Source organism: Delphinus delphis, chromosome 2 (genome assembly GCF_949987515.2).
Source record: "Delphinus delphis chromosome 2, mDelDel1.2, whole genome shotgun sequence".
NCBI classification, from domain to species: domain Eukaryota; kingdom Metazoa; phylum Chordata; class Mammalia; order Artiodactyla; family Delphinidae; genus Delphinus; species Delphinus delphis.
Window position 1 is genome coordinate 140,612,573 of NC_082684.1, and position 18,664 is coordinate 140,631,236.

At 43.7% G+C, this 18,664-nt stretch overlaps 2 protein-coding genes across 3 annotated transcripts in view; one reads left to right on the forward strand and one right to left on the reverse strand.

The window, feature by feature from the left end:
- Nucleotides 1-1,087: 1,087 nt before the first annotated feature.
- Nucleotides 1,088-2,900, reverse strand: LOC132419844 (C2 calcium-dependent domain-containing protein 4A-like). The gene is made up of 2 exons (XM_060003736.1): nt 2,803-2,900; nt 1,088-2,332 (listed from the first exon to the last, which is right to left on the reverse strand). Exons 1-2 carry the CDS (start codon nt 2,817-2,819, stop codon nt 1,162-1,164), a joined length of 1,188 nt encoding a protein of 395 aa, XP_059859719.1. The 5' UTR covers nt 2,820-2,900; the 3' UTR covers nt 1,088-1,161.
- A 7,186-nt stretch (nt 2,901-10,086) lies between these two features.
- VPS13C (vacuolar protein sorting 13 homolog C) overlaps nt 10,087-18,664 on the forward strand; it is a 174,676-nt gene continuing 166,098 nt past the window's right edge. Inside the window, exon 1 of one of the 2 annotated variants that reach the window (XR_009518476.1) lies at nt 10,087-10,260. Coding sequence is in view for 1 of the 2 variants with exons in the window: in XM_060005858.1 (XP_059861841.1) it covers nt 10,161-10,260 (100 nt within the window). In the remaining variant the exon portion in view is untranslated. The remainder of the gene's footprint in view (nt 10,261-18,664) is intronic. The other variant, XM_060005858.1, reaches the window with a different exon arrangement.

Consider the following 18,664-nt stretch of genomic DNA (forward strand, 5'->3'; position numbering starts at 1 on the left):
GTCTTTAGCTTCTGCCTCAGTCAGTCGTAGACCCAGCTTATCTCAATGCCTGAAGTCAGTAGCTTGAGATGATAAATCACTCATTTTAATCTATTTGCTTTTCTATTAGAGGGTGAGAAATGTTTAGAGACCTCAACCCCAGAGTCAGCAATTTCAGATATAAGTTGCAGTTTCACGACTCTAGTAAGATGAGCCTTTCCGACATTGCAGTGTTACTAATACAGAGTAAAGAGTAAAATACTGATCACCTAGGTGCAAATCCTGCATCTGCCTTTATTCTGTGCCTCCATATCCTCATCTGTTAAATGGGGATAGCTGTACCAATTTTGTGGGTCGTTTTAAGAAATAAGTTGATAATGGGCTTCCCTGGTGGTGCAGTGGTTGAGAGTCCGCTTGCCGATGCAGGGGACAGAGGTTCGTGCCCCAGTCCGGGAAGATCCCACATGCTGCGGAGCGGCTGGGCCTGTGAGCCATGGCCACTGAGCCTGCGCATCCGGAGCCTGTGCTCCGCAATGGGAGAGGCCACAACAGTGAGAGGCCCGCGTACTGCAAAAAAAAAAAAAAAGAAATAAGTTGACACTGGTAAAACTATTATAATAATTATTTAAGCTTATAAATATTAAAATGGTTTCACTTCTTCCTGTGCTCTTCCAACAAGATGTAGCGAAGAGTATCAGATTGGAGCTCCTACTCATAATTCACTGTTGACCTTGAACAAGTCACTTCCTCTCGGCCTCATTTTTCTTATTCAGGATCTAAAACAATGTTTCAAAAGTAATACATGTTCTAACATTGTCTCAATGGATGTTGTGGAATGAACAAACTTCAAAATGAGGATATTGGAGCAAATAGATCACCAAGAAACCCTCTAATTTTAATACTTCATGTGATTCATTATCTCTCAAGAGTACCGTGGGGAACACCTGCAATGCCATTGGCTATCAACATTGGGAAACACCACTGCAAAACAGCATACCGTTTACTTAAAAAGAATATTGACAGTATGTACACAAAATATAACACCCTTTACAGTGGTAATTAATACAGTATTATCTCTGCCAACACTAGACTGAAACAAAGGCCAGAGTAGAATAATAAAAACACGTTTATTTTGTACAAATCGGCTGTGTCCGAGGGACAGAGCTGGGGCAGGGCGCGCCCTCACAGGAGCTGGACGGGGCCCAGCAGCAGCTCGCCCTGGCCCAGCAGGCGACCCCGCTCCAGCCCGCGGCCCCGGTTCTCGGCCTTGACGCGCACGGCCAGGCGGCGCACCTCGTCTTCCGAGAGCCCGTCCAAGCACAAGTCCTGCTCCAAGACCGCCCGGCGTCTCCGCCGGAACACGGCGCCCCGCAGCCGGCGCGTCTGGCCCGGCGGCTGCAGGACGAAGCTGACGTGGCAGCCGACGGGGGCGCGGGGCTCGGCGGCCCCACCGGCCGGGCCCTCGGCGTGGAGCAGCCGGACGCGGAGGCGCCCGCTGTCCCGACTGTACTCGGCGCCCAGGCGCAGGGCGCCGCCGGCGCGGTCCAGAGTCACGGTGCCCTCGGCCTCCAGGCGCTCGGGCCGCGGGTCGGGGGGCGGCGGAGGGGACGTGGCGGGGGCCTGAGCCGGGGACAGGGAGCCGGCGCCGCGCTCGTCGTCGTCGTCGTCGTCCCCGTCCCCGCTGGCGACGGAGCGGGCACTGGCCAGGCCGCTGCTCCTCTGCGCGCAGCGCAGCAGCCCCTGGGGAGCGCGCAGGAGGCGGCTGCCGCGGGGTCGGAAAGTGAGCGTGTCCAGGTGCGGGCGGGAGCCGCCGAGGGCCGCCGGGGGCACAGCAGGGACTCTTCCCGGGGGCACGAGGGGGGCGTCTCCGACGCCGCCTCCGAAGGTGCGCGCCCGGGGGCGGAGCACGGGCAGGAGCGGGGCGGCCCCCGGGCCCCGGAGGAAGAGCGACTCCCTGCGGCGGGTGTGCGGGCTCTCGAGCAGCGCGCAGAAGCCATAGGCTGTACGTGCCCGGGGCAGGTGAGGCAGCGAGAGCGCAGCCTGCGATCGTGGGTCCCAGTCCGTGCGCCCCGCGCCGTCGCCTGTCCCTGCTTTTTCGCCTCTGTTGTCTTGGATTGCAGCCAGGGTCGGGCAGGGCGCGAGTCGCGGGGGGATGCAGAACTCGGGGATGCGGTCCGGGGTGAGCACGTTTGCGCACCGGGAGGGCCTGAGAGCAGTGGCTCGGCCGGCCTGATCCTGGAAAAGCCGGTTTCTGCCCCGCAGGAGGTGCTCGGGTCCCAAGCGGAGCCGCTCCAGGCACCACATCAGGCAGCAGGTGCCGGTTGCAGAGGAACCTCTGCTGGAGCTGGTCAGCCTGCAATGCACAAGCACACACGGATCTTCATAGTGAGCCCTGCTGGGCGCAGCAATGCCCGTCTCTTCTACTCATTGGGTGCTTCCTCCTGCCTCCCCCAGACCAGGCAAATTGCCCCTCACGCTGCTGTTGCAAATCTTTAAGTATTTCCCTGACGGTAAAACAATCGTTCTTCTCTCTTCTGTAGTAGTGTACACTTTGGGTTTGTTGCCTTAATCTAGACCTGTCCTCGCTGGCCTCAGGAGGAGATTCTCAAAATGTTTGCCTCGTGCTGTCCTCGGTGCCAAGTGGCACTATGCTTGTGCAATAGTTTCCTGAATCCTTGGATTATTGCACTCAAATCCTCAGAGAGAATTAAAATAATTATTATCCTTTCCAGGATATTCGGCTTGCTCCCCGCTTAAAGTGCAAAGAGCCTCAAACGAGTCCCTGAGGGAGTTAAGCAAGGCTATAGGTCTCTCATAATGTACCTGGGGTCCAGCGTCATATAGGTCTCCGCACCGATCCGCCTGTGGCACCAACCTCTACAGGCATACAGCCTCTGGGAAGATCAAAGCTCGTGTGGCGGAGTTCTGTACAGCTTAAAGGCAGTCGGCTTGAGCCTTTATACCTGGGGCCTGGGACGCCCGCCAGTGGGCTGGCCGGATTGGCACTGATAGGTAACCTGACGACAGGCCTTCCAACTTTCCCTCTGCCACGTGGCTGGATCCGCTTTCTCTCCTGCTTCAGGTAGGGATGTTTCTGTTTACTCACGTGCAAAAAGTCTTTACTATACGGCAGAGTCATTGTGAGGATCGATGGACATAATGAGTGTGAATCACAGAAGCACTCTACACCCACCAATAAGAGGAGATAGAAGTCGAATCTGTCTTATTCTTACTTAATATCCTCCCCCAAATCCAGCCCTTAGTTTGCCCAGCTTTCGAAGTTCCTTACCTACCTTCTGGTTTTCTGTTCTGATTTTAAATCGTTTTTGTTTGTTGATTACAAACCACTCTGGATACAGGGAACCTTATGGGCTGCTGTAAATATTCTGTATCTTGATCTGGGTGGGGTTACTGGGGTGTATCCATATGTAAAAAAAATGATCTAGCATACACTTAAGATTAGATATAAGATTGTGTCTTATACCTCAATTTAAAAAATAACAACTCACTTCTTAAACCTTGTGTGCTGATGTTTTAATTGGGAAAATATACTCCTGCATACAACTGGGCTGTTGGAACCATCCTTTGACGGCACGTTTGTAGGCTGTGCCCACCTGAGACATCCTTTTCCTCTCTTTTGAAAACTGACCTGTGTTCACTTTGTAAGAGACCTGCTTCCAACTAGCTTAGGTTGAAAGAGATCTGAGGCATTTTGTTCAGCGTTTGGGTGTACACTATTTCTGCCTAAGATACCGCCTTGCAAATTAATTGCTTATCCAAATGATGTTCAGTAAATTAAACTGAACTCATGCAAAGGTGATTTTAGGATGGAGCATGTGCATTTTGTTTCCAGGATATATACGTACACAGCCACTGTACTTGATGATTTACATATAGTCTCTGGAATAGTCACATAAACCCTGCAAATTATGATTATTCCTAGTAAGGTATCCAAGTTCACATAATGATGGGAAATGGAAGAAAAATACATACTGATGGGCATAAATGAGTTGTTTTGGGGATTAAACAACTCTAATAAGGTAAAATACTTAGCGCTGTGCTTGGAACATGGTAAGTGCTAAATACATATAAACTGTGATTATTATTATCATTAATAAAAATAGAAGGGAGGGACTTCTCTGGTGGTGCAGTGGTTAAAACTCTGCACTCCCAATGCAGGGGACACGGGTTCGTGCCCTGGTCCAAGAAGATCCCACATGCTGCGGAGCAACTAAGCCCGTGCACCACAACTACTGAGCCTGCGCTCTAGACCCCGCAAGCCACAACTACTGAGCCCACGTGCTTCAACTACTGAAGCCCGCGCACCTAGAGCCCGTGCTCCGCAACAAGAGAAGCCACCGCAATGAGACGCGCACCGCAACGAAGAGAAGCCCCCGCTCCACACAACTAAAGAAAGCCCACGTGCAGCAACGAAGACCCAACACAGCCTAAATAAATAAATAAATAAAATAAATAGGAAAAAGAAAAGGAAAGAAAAGAAAATTAAGTCCGAAATCAGTGGTTTTGACTCTAGAATGGCCGCTCACTATGTGACCATGAGCAAGTTACTTAACCTTTCCAAGCCACAGTATCAAATGTAAAATTAGGAGGTGGGGACTTTGGGAGGTAATGAGATTAATGACCTTATAAAAGAGACCCAGGAGAGCTCCCTTGCCCCTTCTGATAATAATAGTATCTATCTATCTATAAAATAAGATAATGCAGGTGAAAACTTTAGCATAGAGCCTGATATACACAATGTCAGATAGTTATTGTTACTACAGAAGAGAGCAAATGTTCGTTAGTCCATTTATTCATTCAAAGCAATATTTACTGAATGCCTCCTGGGTTTCAGCCACTGTGCTAGGCAGGTAGGTCCAGGCTGTACAAGATCATATCAACTATGTACATCTGTCAGAGGAGAAATGAAATGATGAGGATGACATATTTGAACTCCATCTGGCTGAGGCAGAAATGAGAAGAGACTATTGCACACTATTTATATATTTAGTCTGGGGGCAGGGTTGATGTGTCCCTGGGTTTGCCATGCCCTTGACTAGCTACTTGTTTGTCTTTATATGAGCTCCACTCCTGGCCAAAATTCTTGGTCCAGTGCCAAATCTGTTGCAGAATGATTACCAAATTATATACTTGAGGGTGACGTGAATGTGTTTTGACTCATCTTTTCTCAGGAGACAAGATGCTGTTAGCTCAGCAAATGAGAGCCCAGAAACCCCTAGGTTAAAATGGTGAGGCTCACAATCTGAGAAGTTGTCTGAGAAGTTGTTAAGCAGAGCTGTGTCGTGAAGGGAGAGATGATTTAGGGGTAAAGAAACATAAACTTTGGAGTTGATCTATCCTAGGTTCAAATGTTATGCAACTTTTTAACTATGGAACTGTGAGCAAGTTAATTAATTTCTTTGAGCTGAAGTTGTATAATGGGGGTTATAATACCTACCACACAAGATTGTTGTGAGGGTTAAAAATGCATGAAATGCCTGGCATACAGTAAGTGTGGCTATCACTTAGCTGTTATTATTATACAGGTCTGCGTGGCTAGGAATTAGGTGATTCACACATGGATTCCCTTAAAAACATTTCTCTTTCTGGCCAAGCCAAGCAGCATTGCTTTGTTTTTATTCATCATTCACCTTCTTTAATAACACTTTGGAAGCATTTTCTATATAAGGTTTCTTGAAACAGCAGAGACATGCCCTCGCATGGCTGGTCCCCTGTGACCACATTAAGCCTTATGTTTTACTTACCTTGGAAGCGTGGGCCATGCAGTACTTGGGAGGATGGTGTAACAGGATGAGGCCCTGAGCCTGGAACACCCAAATCTACTCAGAGGGAGACTGTTATCATAGCTTCATCACAGCTATGGGAACATTCACTGATGGAGCTGAAAAAATTCTGCAAAGTAAGCATAAATAGATCACACACCATCGAGGTCAGAGGTGCTCTTGGAGTAGAAGGATATGGAACCACTTAAAGGAGAACTGCAAAATAATATATAGGAGGTTGGGTGTCAAGGAAAGCAAGAAGAAGAGAGTTTATAACCCAATAAAATACCGGTGTTCTGACTCATCCATCTCATTCAACAGAATTGGAGGGTGGAGTAATGGAAAGTAAACAGATAACGGAGTTGGGACACCTGGAGTTTAGCACTGATAGTCACTAACTTCTTGTGGGACCCTGGCAAGTCACTTAATTCTCTCTCGCAGTCAGTGTCCCCTCCATCAAAGAAGAAGGTTGGATTAACCAAATGATATTTGATTGCCTCTGTCTCTGACATTCTGCAATCCACTCCTGTGCTTTCTCCCAGTTAAACTTCCTAACTTTTCTGAAAACCCATGCTGTCACGCTTATTCTCTAGCTTTCCCCTCCATTTCCTTTTCCCCCCAAATCCCTTTTGCTTTTCTCAGCAAACTCCAGGGCTGGGGAATGGGGTGTGGGTATGAGGTAGTAGTGTGACATTGGAATTTCTTATTTTTCAATTTTTAAGCAAGAGTGTTAATTTTTAAAAAGTGTCCCTAATTTTGACTTTTGTTTTTAACAGGAAGAATATTTTGCTCATTTGTTTTTATTGCTCAGTCCCTCCTTGCAGTTTAGCTTTGCAAACCTTCTCATTGTTCTGAAGCAAGAGCCATAATTACTAGAATGTTCATTTCCTTTAGTTAACCTTTGTATCCAAATTCCTTTTGGTATCTGTGCGTTAGAGTGCTAATGGTGTTTCTTTTTAATTTTATTTTATTTTAGGCTGCGTTGGGTCTTTGTTGCTGAGCACAGGCTTTCTCTAGTTGTGGCGAGCGGGGACTACTCTTCATTGTGGTGCGCAGGCTTCTCAATGCGGTGGCGTCTTGTTGCGGAGTACGGGCTCTAGGCGCGCAGGCTTTGGTAGTTGTGGCTCGTGGGCGCTAGAGTGCAGGCTCAGTAGTTGTGGCACACGGGCTTAGTTGCTCCGCAGCATGTGCGATCTTCCTGGATGAGGGCTCGAACCTCTGTCCCCTGCATTGGCAGGCGAATTCTTAACCACTGAGCCACCAGGGAAGCCCTAATGGTGTTTCTTAACATTGGTTATGGTTTGTTTTGGATTAGGAGTTTTTCAAGAAGTATGGGATATTTGGGGCATTACTCTGTGTACATAATAACCAATCCCTCAAAACATACTTAAAAAGTAAAATATTAAAACTTAAAAGCTTTTTATCTTCTATGGTAATAGCATTATTTGTACTGACAATTTTGAGCTGAATTTTTCCACCATGAGAGTTTCCATTCTGTCATCAACCTTTCAGAGCAAGAAATCACCTAGTGGTGATTTAACTCTACTTATTAAAAGAGAAAAAGTGTCAGGGCTCAGGGAACTGAAGGAAAGAAACACTTGCTGTGTAGTTTTATGTAAATCATTTAATTTAATGTAAATCACTGACTTTAATTTTCCTATAAATGAAGACAATACCACGACCTGCATTACTTGTCTCACAGATCTTTCATGAGGCTTATTTGAAAATGCATGCCTTGGCATAATAATGGCATGATAGCTCATGAGGTATAACTGGAGAAGTATTAATAAGATGGAATAATGCTTATAAAGGCAGGCACATGCATTATTCTTTCAAAAGTGTAAAGTACCATAGAAGTACAAGAGATTAGGGCTTCCCTGGTGGCGCAGTGGTTGAGAGTCCACCTGCCGATGCAGGGAACACGGGTTCGTGCCCCGGTCCGCGAAGATCCCACATGCCGCGGAGCAGCTGGGCCCCTGAGCCATGGCAGCTGAGCCTGCGCATCCGGAGCCTGTGCTCCGCAATGGGAGAGGCCACGACAGTGAGAGGCCCGAGTACTGCAAAAAAAAAAAAAAGAAGTACAAGAAATTATTACACAAGGATCAGTACTGCCCACTTTTCCCCAGCAGATTACTCCTCTGTGCCATTTGCTTGACTATACTCTTCTGCCCGTGGCATCTTTCATATCATCTTGCTGTGTTATTCATACATCTTTGCATTGTTTACTTTTTATCTTTTTCTGGTGCATGCCTTTCCCAACAAGAATATATATATATATATATATATATATATATATATATATATATATTTACAAATACACATATATACACATATACATATATATATATATTTCTGCATTCTCCTCAGTACATAGTTGGTGTGCATGTACAAGGAGAGAGAGGTTGTTGTGGGTAGATTAGAAACAAGTTTGGTACAGGTTGAAGAGGGGTTTCTGAACACTGGAAAGTTATTGGGTCTTTTTGAGCAGGGGACTAACCTGAGCTCACCTGTGCTTTGGGAAATTAGCTGTGGTGACAATGTGAAGATGGATGGAGAAGGGAAAAACTGGAGGCCAGGAGGCCAGTTAGAGGGTGATTGCATGGTTCGGATGAGATATAAAGAGAATTTAGGAAATATGGCCAAAGCAGAATAGCCAGGTTTGGCTGTTAATTGTTTGTGGATGGTGGAGGGAAGTATGACGTGCTTCAAAATACATCCTAGGTATTTTGTCAGGGTGACTAAGCTCGGAAAAACAAACGGTTAAGGTTTTATATTCTGTGTGCTGAAGCGAAGGATGCAGGTGGTTACTGATAGCACCAGTACTGGTTAGTATTGGTTTTTTCTTTTACATCCATTTTACATAATACCAATTGTAGACATTTTGACTTTTTTTCTTCTCCAATGGATTTTGTATTTAAGGAATGATTTTTCTTTTTGAGCCTCTTCGTCCATTCAGGCTGCTATTACAAAATACCACAGAGTGGGTGGTTTAAAAACAATAATTTATTTTTCACAGTTCTGGAGGCTAGGAAGTCCAAGATCAAGGTGCCAGTTGATTCAGTGTCTGGTGAGGGCCCACTTCCTGGTTCATAGATATCTGTCTCCTTGCTGTATCTTCACACGGCCGAAGGGGTGAGGGAGCTCTCTGGGGTCTCTTTTATAAGGGTACGAATCCCATCCATGAGGGCTCTGCTTAATTACCTAATGATCTCCCAAAGGCCTCACCTCCTATTACCATGACAACAGGGGTTAGAATTTCAACATATGAATTTTGGGGGTACACAATGTCCATAGCAGGTTGTTTAAGAGCAATTCACACATAGTTTTTCAGACATTATGTGTAGCAAAGCATTTAATAAACTTGTGACTACAAATGATCTTATTTCTTAGGTTCATGTCTGTTTACAGTATCTCAACAGTTTTTTGAAACAAATTTTAGAAAAAGAAGTCCTGTTCTCTAAAGAGGATTGGCTTGTCAATGAGCGGCTAAACTTTACTAACGTGAAAGTCCTTGCATTATAAAAGCCCCACTTTCAAAGCTTTGCCACACCAGAAACAGTTCAATGATTGCATGAAAGAGATAAATACACCTACACCTAAAGGAAAAAAAGGAAGTACTACGTCGTTTTATTTCCCTACCGAGGTATGTAACTAAGAAGTGGCTTATGAGTTAACTAAGAGCCACTTAGCAACAGAAGGGAGTAAAAGAACGAGTTAACGAAATGCACATTCAGTTCCCATTCTATCTGCCATCTTATGATGCGGCTCTGTTCCTCCTCCTCCCACTTGTGAATTATTAGTGTGTTTTCAGGAAGCAAAAGTAAGCGGAGAGATGGTGCTAGGCGGAGCTGATATGTAGCAGGAGGAGGGTGCAGCGTCTCCTTTTTTTCCCTCCTGAAGGGGTGGTAACTTAGGAGGCGCTCAGGGTGCACTGGAGGCCTGGGAAGCGCCGGGCACCCATAGGGTCGGCTCCGAGGCCGCAGAGCTGCTTCCTGCGGGAACGATTGAGCCCTGCGGACCCGAGGTCAACAGAACGCGACAGCAGGGAAGCACAGCGGCCACAGAGATGTCTCCGTGCACAGCAACTCCGGCTTCCCCTTTTCTTTCTCTAACATCCCTTTCCTCTGGGGCAGGCCCCAAACCGGCTCCGCCGCCCACCCTCGGTTGCCGGGGAAGCGGCTACCACGAGGCCGCGAGTCGGCAGCGAGTGCACGCACCTCCCGCTCCCGGCAGCAGCGGCGGCGGCGGTGCGCCTGCGCACAGGCCGAGTCACGCGCGGTGCGGCGCGCCGCGGGGGCGGGTCGGCGCCCGGGGGGGGCTGTCATTCGCTGCGCTGGTCGCCGCCCTCAGCTGCGCCGGGCGGTTCCGGGTTCTCCCTCTCCCGCGCTTCAGACCACCATGGTGCTGGAGTCGGTGGTCGCGGACTTGCTGAACCGCTTCCTGGGGGACTATGTGGAGAACCTGAACAAGTCCCAGCTGAAGCTGGGGATCTGGGGCGGTAAGCAAGAGGGCGTGGCCGCGGGCTGTCTGGGGTTGTCGGCGCTGGCCGAGGGGCCCACTCCGCGGGCTGCTCCTTTCCTGGCTCCAGCCCGGGCCGTACTCCCTTCGCCGCCCGCGACTCCGCCTCCGGGGAGGGCGCTGGGCTGGGCCCCCTCCCTGGGCCGCAGGTGCGGGGCGTGGGGAGGTCTGCGCTGGCCTCCGCCGCCACGGGGTGTCCGCCCGGGCTGCCAGGATTCCCAGGTTTCGCGACCCTGAGGTCGAAGCCCTTGCCCCGTCCCACCTGCTCACCCTGGGCGGCCTCTCCCTGCCCTCAGCCTGGCCCCTCTGGCCCCGAAGCATAAAGAACCCCTCCCTGCATCTCGCGTGGAGCGAGGATGGCTGCGTGGCCTCACACGTTCAAAGTGGCACCAAGGAAGAAGAAAAAAGAAATTGTGTTTTGCAGTGATCTTTTTGGCAGTTGATAGCGAGCGGGAGCTGGCTTCTCTTTAAGATTGCAGGGTTTGGGAAAGGATCGGCAGGCAGGGGAGGATCATTACGAAAGGCTTGTCGGTAGGGATTCAAACTCATAATACTTCTGAGCTTCTGAGAAAGTGACAGCTTCCCTTAATATTGCTTATTCTCTCAATAGGAAGAGGAATTTCAATTTTGCTTTGGAGCGATAGAGAGAAATTCAGGCCACGAACAGCATCATCATTAGGTGCTGCTTGGTTGCACGCCGAAGAATTTACACCAATGCTTCTACCCTAGGGGTTGTGTATAGAAGTAGATTGTAGTGTGCTTCTCCATTCTTCAAAAAGATTAATTATTTGCACCATTTACATGTTAAGCTTTGGGGACACTGGGGATACCTTTGCATTCTGCAGAAGACTTTTGGGCATTTTGTCAGCTTTGGAGGGAAATCTAAAGAACTACTCAAGTGGATGGAACTGCTTTTAATTCAGTCAACAAGTAGTCCTAGCCCCATCTGTCCTATACAGTAGCCACTATAGGAGCACTTGCAGCCTAGTTAGTTAGTGCAAATTGAGGTGTGCTAGAAGTATAAAGTACACACTGAGTTTTGAAAATACTTAGTAGGAGAAAGAGTGTAATATCTCAACAATTTTTATGTTGATTACATGGTGAAATAATAATATTTGAATACATTGGGTTAAATAAAATATATCATTAAAATTCATTCCCCTGTTTCTTTTTACTTTTTAAAAAAATCTGATTCCTAAAATTTATAATTACATATATGGACCATACATACATATAGAGAGAGAGAGAGAGAGAGAGAGAGAGAGAGAGAGAGAGAGAGAGGGCGCAATTGTGCTGCCCTGAATTACGGAGGAGCCTGCTTTTAGTAGTTTACTGATCTTTTTATTGGTTCTGTGTGGTTTGCCCAGCAATAACATACTTTATTTACATGCCCTCCCCTCACACTTAGTGCAAGAGAAAGAGAAGTAAAGGAGACATTTAAGGAATTAAATGGCCAGTGCCTTCTGCAGGGATCAAGTGTTTCTTCAGGCTACTGTCTAATAATAACAAATTATTTCTTGTAGTTTGTAAACACTATTTGAAATCTGAAAAGTCTCTGGGCTAGCATTTAGGAAAAACCTGGGTTTGAGGTTGGTGTGTTCGACAATCCATTTACCTCACTGGTCCTTAATTTCTTCATCTTAATTTCACCTTTAATAGAAAAAAAATACGAGAAAATATAATATTCCTATGTAATCACTAAGAATTGCTTACCCAAGTTAAAATGTTTTGCCCTATTTATCTCAGATTTTTAAAAATTAAAGTTTATGGATACATTCGAAGATTCCTTCCCTCCCATATCTTATTTTTCTTTTTCTTTTTCTTTAAGACTTAGGGGTTGGACTAGGTAACACCTAAGGGTCCTTCCAGTGCCAATACTCTGTGATTCTAATTGTAAACATACTGTGAAATTGTGAAGTATACTGCCTGAGGCTTTTGAATTTTTTCATGTTAGAAATTAAAATGCCATAATAATTTTACATCATTCTTCCCCTCTTTTTTGGTGAAGTGTAGGAAAGGAAACTTTCTTTTCTTACAATTTATTTTGTTTTTTTACAATAAGGTATTCTGCCCATGGCCAACATCAACTTTATAACAGGCCAGAGCAAATAAACCCATTTCTTTTAGGAAATGCCTCCAGTGGAAGTCCAATCAGGTTTATTAGCCCATAGCTATGCGTCTGTAAAGTTTTGCTGCCTTTTATTTTTGTGATAGTCATAAAGGAGGGAATAAGTCATGAGCTTTTATAGTTATTGCTCAAATATTTTCTTTGTAACCCTAATTCCCTCATTAAAATAGAAAGGCAAAATGTGAGTTGACTATTTCTTTTTTTTTTTTTTTTTTTTTTTTGGTACGCGGGCCTCTCACCGTTGTGGCCTCTCCCGCCGCGGAGAGCAGGCTCAGCGGCCATGGCTCACGGGCCTAGCCGCTCCGCGGCATGTGGGATCTTCCTGGACTGGGGCACGAACCCGTGTCCCCCGCATCGGCAGGCGGACTCTCAACCACTGTGCCACCAGAGAAGCCCCGAGTTGACTATTTCTGTGTTTTGAAGAAATTTATCTTAAACTTTTTATAGTAAACAAGTGGGATTATTAAGTTATTTAAGAAAACAGCTGATATTTGTGACATCTATGACGGTGACAAGTTTTATAAAGAATTTAAAATTTTATATGACCTTACTTGAAAACTATTTGCTTTAGCAGATAAGGTTTATGAGTCATAGAGTTTGGCTTTTTCAGGTTTTTTTCTTGTTAAATTTTCATATCTTGAGGAGGGGAATACTTCAACCTGCAAAAATTTCACACAGCTGATCTTACTATTCTTTCCAAACAAGGGATAAATGGATACTTTTTTGCCTAGCCTATGACAGTGGTTTTCAAGCAGGAATGAGTTTGCCCCTAAGAGGATATTTGGTTATGTCTGAGACACTTTTGATTGTCACGTAGTGGGGAGAGGTGTGCTTGTGGTATCTGGTGGGCGAACTCCTGAATGCTGTTACATTCTACAGTGCACAGGACAGCTCCCCACAGAAAGGAATTACCAGCCCAAAATGTTTGTTGAGAAACCCTAGTCGAAGGGGAATATTGAGATTGTATTCTGCATTTATAGGAGACCTCCTGGTGCTGAACAGGTTGTAGTAGGAAGTAAAAAAGGACTTAGAGGAATTATATGCTTCATGAAATTTATAACTTAAGAGAGAAACAGAAGTCTTAAGAAGTGACTTGGTATCATGTCAGTAAAAATGCATAGTCTTTGCTTGGATGATATCAGGAAGTTTTAGAAATCAAAATGTGTTGACATAAGTTGAAAAACGTGCTGTGCATATATTCATATATATATATAGGCATTCACAATGAAATCCACAATAAACAAAAAATTACAGAGTGAGAAGGATGGGGCAAATTATTGGAATGTCTAGAATCAGGAAGTATACTGTCGATATTGCCTTAAATTGGAGAAGAAAAATAAAGAAAACTTTATCATTTTTCTTGTTTTTATTCTTTTAAAGATTTTTTTTAATGCGAAGAAATTCCTATGTATTTTTATTTATTTTTTTTATTTGCAGTACGCAGGCCTCTCACTGTTGTGGCCTCTCACTGTTGTGGCCTCTCCCATTGCGGAGCACAGGCTGTGGACTCGCAGGCTCAGCGGCCATGGCTCACGGGCCCAGCCGCTCCGCGGCATGTGGGATCTTCCCGGACCGGGGCACGAACCCGTGTCCCCTGCATCGGCAGGCGGACTCTCAACCTCTGTGCCACCAGAGAAGCCCTCCTATGTATTTTTAAAGGTGATTTAAGCATAATGATTTTTTAAAAATTCTTGCTGTTGTAGAAAAATGAAAAATTATTTACTAGCTGTGGGACATGGGAGAAAAATTTTAATTGTTTAAGCCTCAGTTTCCTTATCCCCCTTTTAAAATGGGGAAATAACATTCTGTGTTTGTAAAATAAGTCATGTGAAAATTCTTTGTAATTATAATTGTTAAATGGTTAATACTGACAGGAGTAGTGACGATACACAAACCTAGCCAAGTGTTGGAAACCAGCCTGCTTGTTTTATTTTACAGGCATACCTTGGAGATTTTGTGGGTTTGGTTCCAGACCACTGCAATAAAGTGAATATCAAAATAAAGCAAGTCACATGAATTTTCTGGTTTCCTAGTGCATATTAAAGTTAATGTTTATACTGTACTATAGTCTCTTTAGTGTACAAGAGCATTATGTCTAAAAATATGTACATACCTAATTAAAAAATACTTTATTGCTAAAAAATGCTAACCATCATCTGAGGCTTTGATGAGTCGTGATCTTTTTGCAATAGGAACATCAAAGATCACTGATCACCATAATAAATATAATAATAATGAAAAAGTTTGAAATATTGCAAGAATTACCAAAATGTGACACAGAGACGTGAAGTGAGCAATTGCTGTTGGAAAAATGGCACCAATAGACTTGCTTGACAGGGTTGCCACAAACCTTTAATTTGTAAAAAACAGTACGTGTGAAGCTCAGTGAAGTGCAGTAAAATGAGGCATGCCTGTATTTTCCTAAGTATATTTCTTCCAGGGTTTTCACATTCTGCAGCGTGATAATTTTGTGTAGAGTTAACACCACGTGTCTAAACACCACATATCTAAAAATATCTTATTTTCCAAAATTTGTTCTTTAAAGAAAAAAAAAACTATTTGCATACGAGTTTACACTTACAGTACTTATACTATCTGCCAGTTATTTTGTCAGTCAGATTTTCAGAGGTTCAGAAAAATGCCTGGTGGGCATGTTGCTGCCTATGCAGGTCAGAAGGTTTATCTAGATTTTTGTTCTCCACAGACTGGTACCAGGAGATAAATTGCACAGCTCTTAGCTATTTTTGGAGTGTCCAGGATTTAATTGTTTTAAGAGTAACATATATTTGAAAAGGTATGTTGAAACATCAGATCTTTTGCAATTCAGTTTAAGTAGGATTGTTGCAATGTAGAACCTTTGTCAGTTTGATTTTTCAAAGTCATTTACTGTGAAAAGTCATCAGAAGATGTCCGTTCAGAATTCTGCTGCTCTCACTTCCATTTGACAGGTAGAATATACATAGAGGCTGTGATGTGTTGGGTGCAAGAGTTGCCTATGGTGACCTGCTGCCCACCAGTAGGATTAGGAGCCAGGTGGAGTGCCTTCAGAGTTTGTAGCTCTGCAAACCAGGCTGAGCCCATGCTTATTACCCTATTGTCCTACACTCCACCCCTGACACTTCTCCATCAGCTGCCAGATGTTGTCGGAGCAACAGGATAAGGAAGGTGGAAACCTGGGATCTAATTACGTATCCAGTACTTCCTGGTTCATTGGCTTTTGGCAGTCACTGACCAGTGACCACTAGCTTCTTATCTGTAGACAAGGTCATTTCTTCTCGCTTTGAACTTCTGTGACTTGAATAAGGCCAGAGCAGCGTGAGCTCCTTCATTAAGTTGTAGTGCCACTTGCTCTGCATTCATGGTGAGAAATGGTAGTCAGATCATGTTTCTTTCCTTTCTGTTCTTCACTCGGTACCAGTGAGCAGAGAGCCACAGTCATGAAATACGACAAGAAAAATAAAGTTTCAGCCTCATGCTGATTATTTGAGAATCCAAATGTATATATATAGTCTTAACAGGTAGTCAAAGGGCAGCTTGAGAATGCAAGAAAAAACAGGCCTCTTTGCTTCTTTTTACCTTGATCCATAAAACATAGCAGTATCTAAGTGTTTCTAAACCTGTTGAGGAATTTTTTTTTATTCCTTTCCACCCAGCCAGCACTTGGTGTAGTGAAAGCCACATTTCTTATTAGCTTGTCCTATAGTATGTAAAATGAACAACAAAAAGTTCAATATTATAATGTACTTAGGCTTAGTTATCATTATTTAAAACAACACTTTAAAATTTTATTGAAAACAACTTTCCACATACTTGAATAGTATCATAAATAAAAACTTCACCTCTTTTCTACAAATAGAGCTGGAAGGTGGTACTTGGGTAACCATTCTGCTAGGAGGCTCTGCCATACTACTCATTCTTATGAAAGCCCTGAAATGTACTTGAAAAGGAGAAAGTTCAGTGGTGACATGGCAGCTTTCCACCTTTCTTTGCCAAAACTTCCTGTTTCAATAGGGAAATGGAAGAGTGAGAGTCAGTTGTTTCTTCTCCTTCCCTTAGCTTCCCCTCCCAAGATAAAGTTACTGTGAACTACTATTAAAATGAGTCTGGATGGGTTAATTTGGGTTAAATATTGAGTGATCCAAAAGGTTTGTTCGTTTTTTTCTGTAAGATGGCTCTAGTAGCACTTAGTTCTTTAACTTCATTCGAAAACATTTTGTTAGATTGTATGTGACAGCTCTCACATCAGCATGCATTTAAAAAATGTTTTTTCAAAATTGGTGAATTTTTGTGTAGCCGTTTTAATATTGAAGATGGAAGAAAAAAGCAGCATTTTCGGCATATTATGCTTTATTATTTCAAGAAAGGTAAAAACGAAACTGAAATGCACAAGAAGTTGTGCAGTGTATGGAGAAGGTGCTGTGACTGATCGAACGTGTCAAAAGTGGTGTGCGAAGTTTTGTTCTGGAGATTTCTCCCTGGACAATGCTCCATAGTCTGGTAGACCAGTTGAAGTTGATAGCGATCAAATCGAAACAATAATTGAGAACGTCCAACGTTATACTGCACAGGAGATAGCCAACATACTCAGAATATCCAAATCAAGCGTTGAAAATCATTTACACCAGCTTGGTTATGTGAATCGCTTTGATATTTGGGTTCCACCTAAGTTAAGTGAAAAAAACCTTCTTGACCATATTTCTGTGTGAGATACTCTTCTGAAACGTAATGAAAACGTTCCGTTTTTAAAACAAATTGTGACGTGCGATGAAAAGTGGATACTGTATAGTAATATGGAACTGAAGAGATCGTGGGGCAAGCGAAATGAACCACCACCAACCACACCAGAGGCCGGTCTTTGTCCAAAGAAGGTGATGTTGTGTAATGGTGGGATTGGAAGAAGTCCTCTATTATGAGCTCCTTCTGGAAAACCAAACGGTTAATTTCAACAAGTATTGCTCCCAATTAGACCAACTGAAAGCAGCACTCGACAAAAAGCGTCCAGAATTAGTTAACAGAAACAGCATAATCTTCCATCAGGATAACCATTTACTACATTGACACAGTAGTCTTAGGCCAGTCACTTAAGCTCTCCAAGCCCCAGTTTCTTTCCGTGTCCTGCCTCCTTCACCAGGAGGCTGTGAGGATCAAGTAATGTAATAGCTCTGAAAGTGTTTTCTAAAATAGAAAGGTTTATGTTCTTATTGTATTCATTCCTATTTCAGTACAATATGCATTCTAATTAATTGAGTCAAGACTTATTGAGTACCTACTATGAGGAGAATCAATAAGGAGTTTATGATCAGGTTGGGGATTTAAATAGTTAAGTGTTAAGTGCCATAAGACAGGTGTAGTGAAACGTCTGTGAAAGTTCAGATAGGTTATTTCTGACTGGAGGTATTTAACATCAGCACTATATTTCTTGCATTTATTTTGTAGGTCATTTTGTGTTTTAAAAGCCATTCTTCGACTGAGGTGGGCTTGTTCCAAATTATGCCAGTACCATTTGATTCTTATTCATAAATATACTAACCTTGTTATTTTCTGTAATTTAGCAACCATTTCTTTTTCTATTGAACTTTTCTGAGATGGCTCCAACTCTGCTTGCCTTGGTTTTATTTGCTAATTTAATGGATTTACTTTCATTCCCCTCTTCTGGTTCATTTGTAAAGATTATTAGATAAATTTTGATCCAGGATTTACTTTTGTAAGATACTTCTTAAAATATCCTGCAAGATTAGCTTTGAAACTGTATATGTGACTCTAGTCAGATATGCTCATCCAAAATGTTTCTGTTTATTTATGAGTATCATACAGGGTTAAAAATTAGAAATTTTGTCTTCTGAAGCCAGACTACACTTATTGCTTGCTGTCATCCTTTAGGGTTGCCAATCCATCATAGAAGGAAATCATTTCACAGAATTTCTCTACTTGTCTCTCACCTTGGTTTCTTTAGAAATTCATGGGATTAGGGACACTTGATTGTGGGATTGGCGTTAGTGCCTTCCTTGTTGGCAGAGTTAAGTCTATCCATCTCCAATGATTAGTCATTCTCCCCGTGCCTTTTTTGTTTTGGTTATTGTTAAAAGATTAGACACATATTTACCCTTCCTCTAGGTTTTCAGGAACTTCCTATGGCCTCTGTGTGTTCTTAGCCCAGGGTGATCTGATTACAGTTATTCAAGTTATTTGCATGTGTATAAAATTATGTTATCTTGAATAGAAATGGAAAGCTAAACTTAACTTTTTCCTTACTATT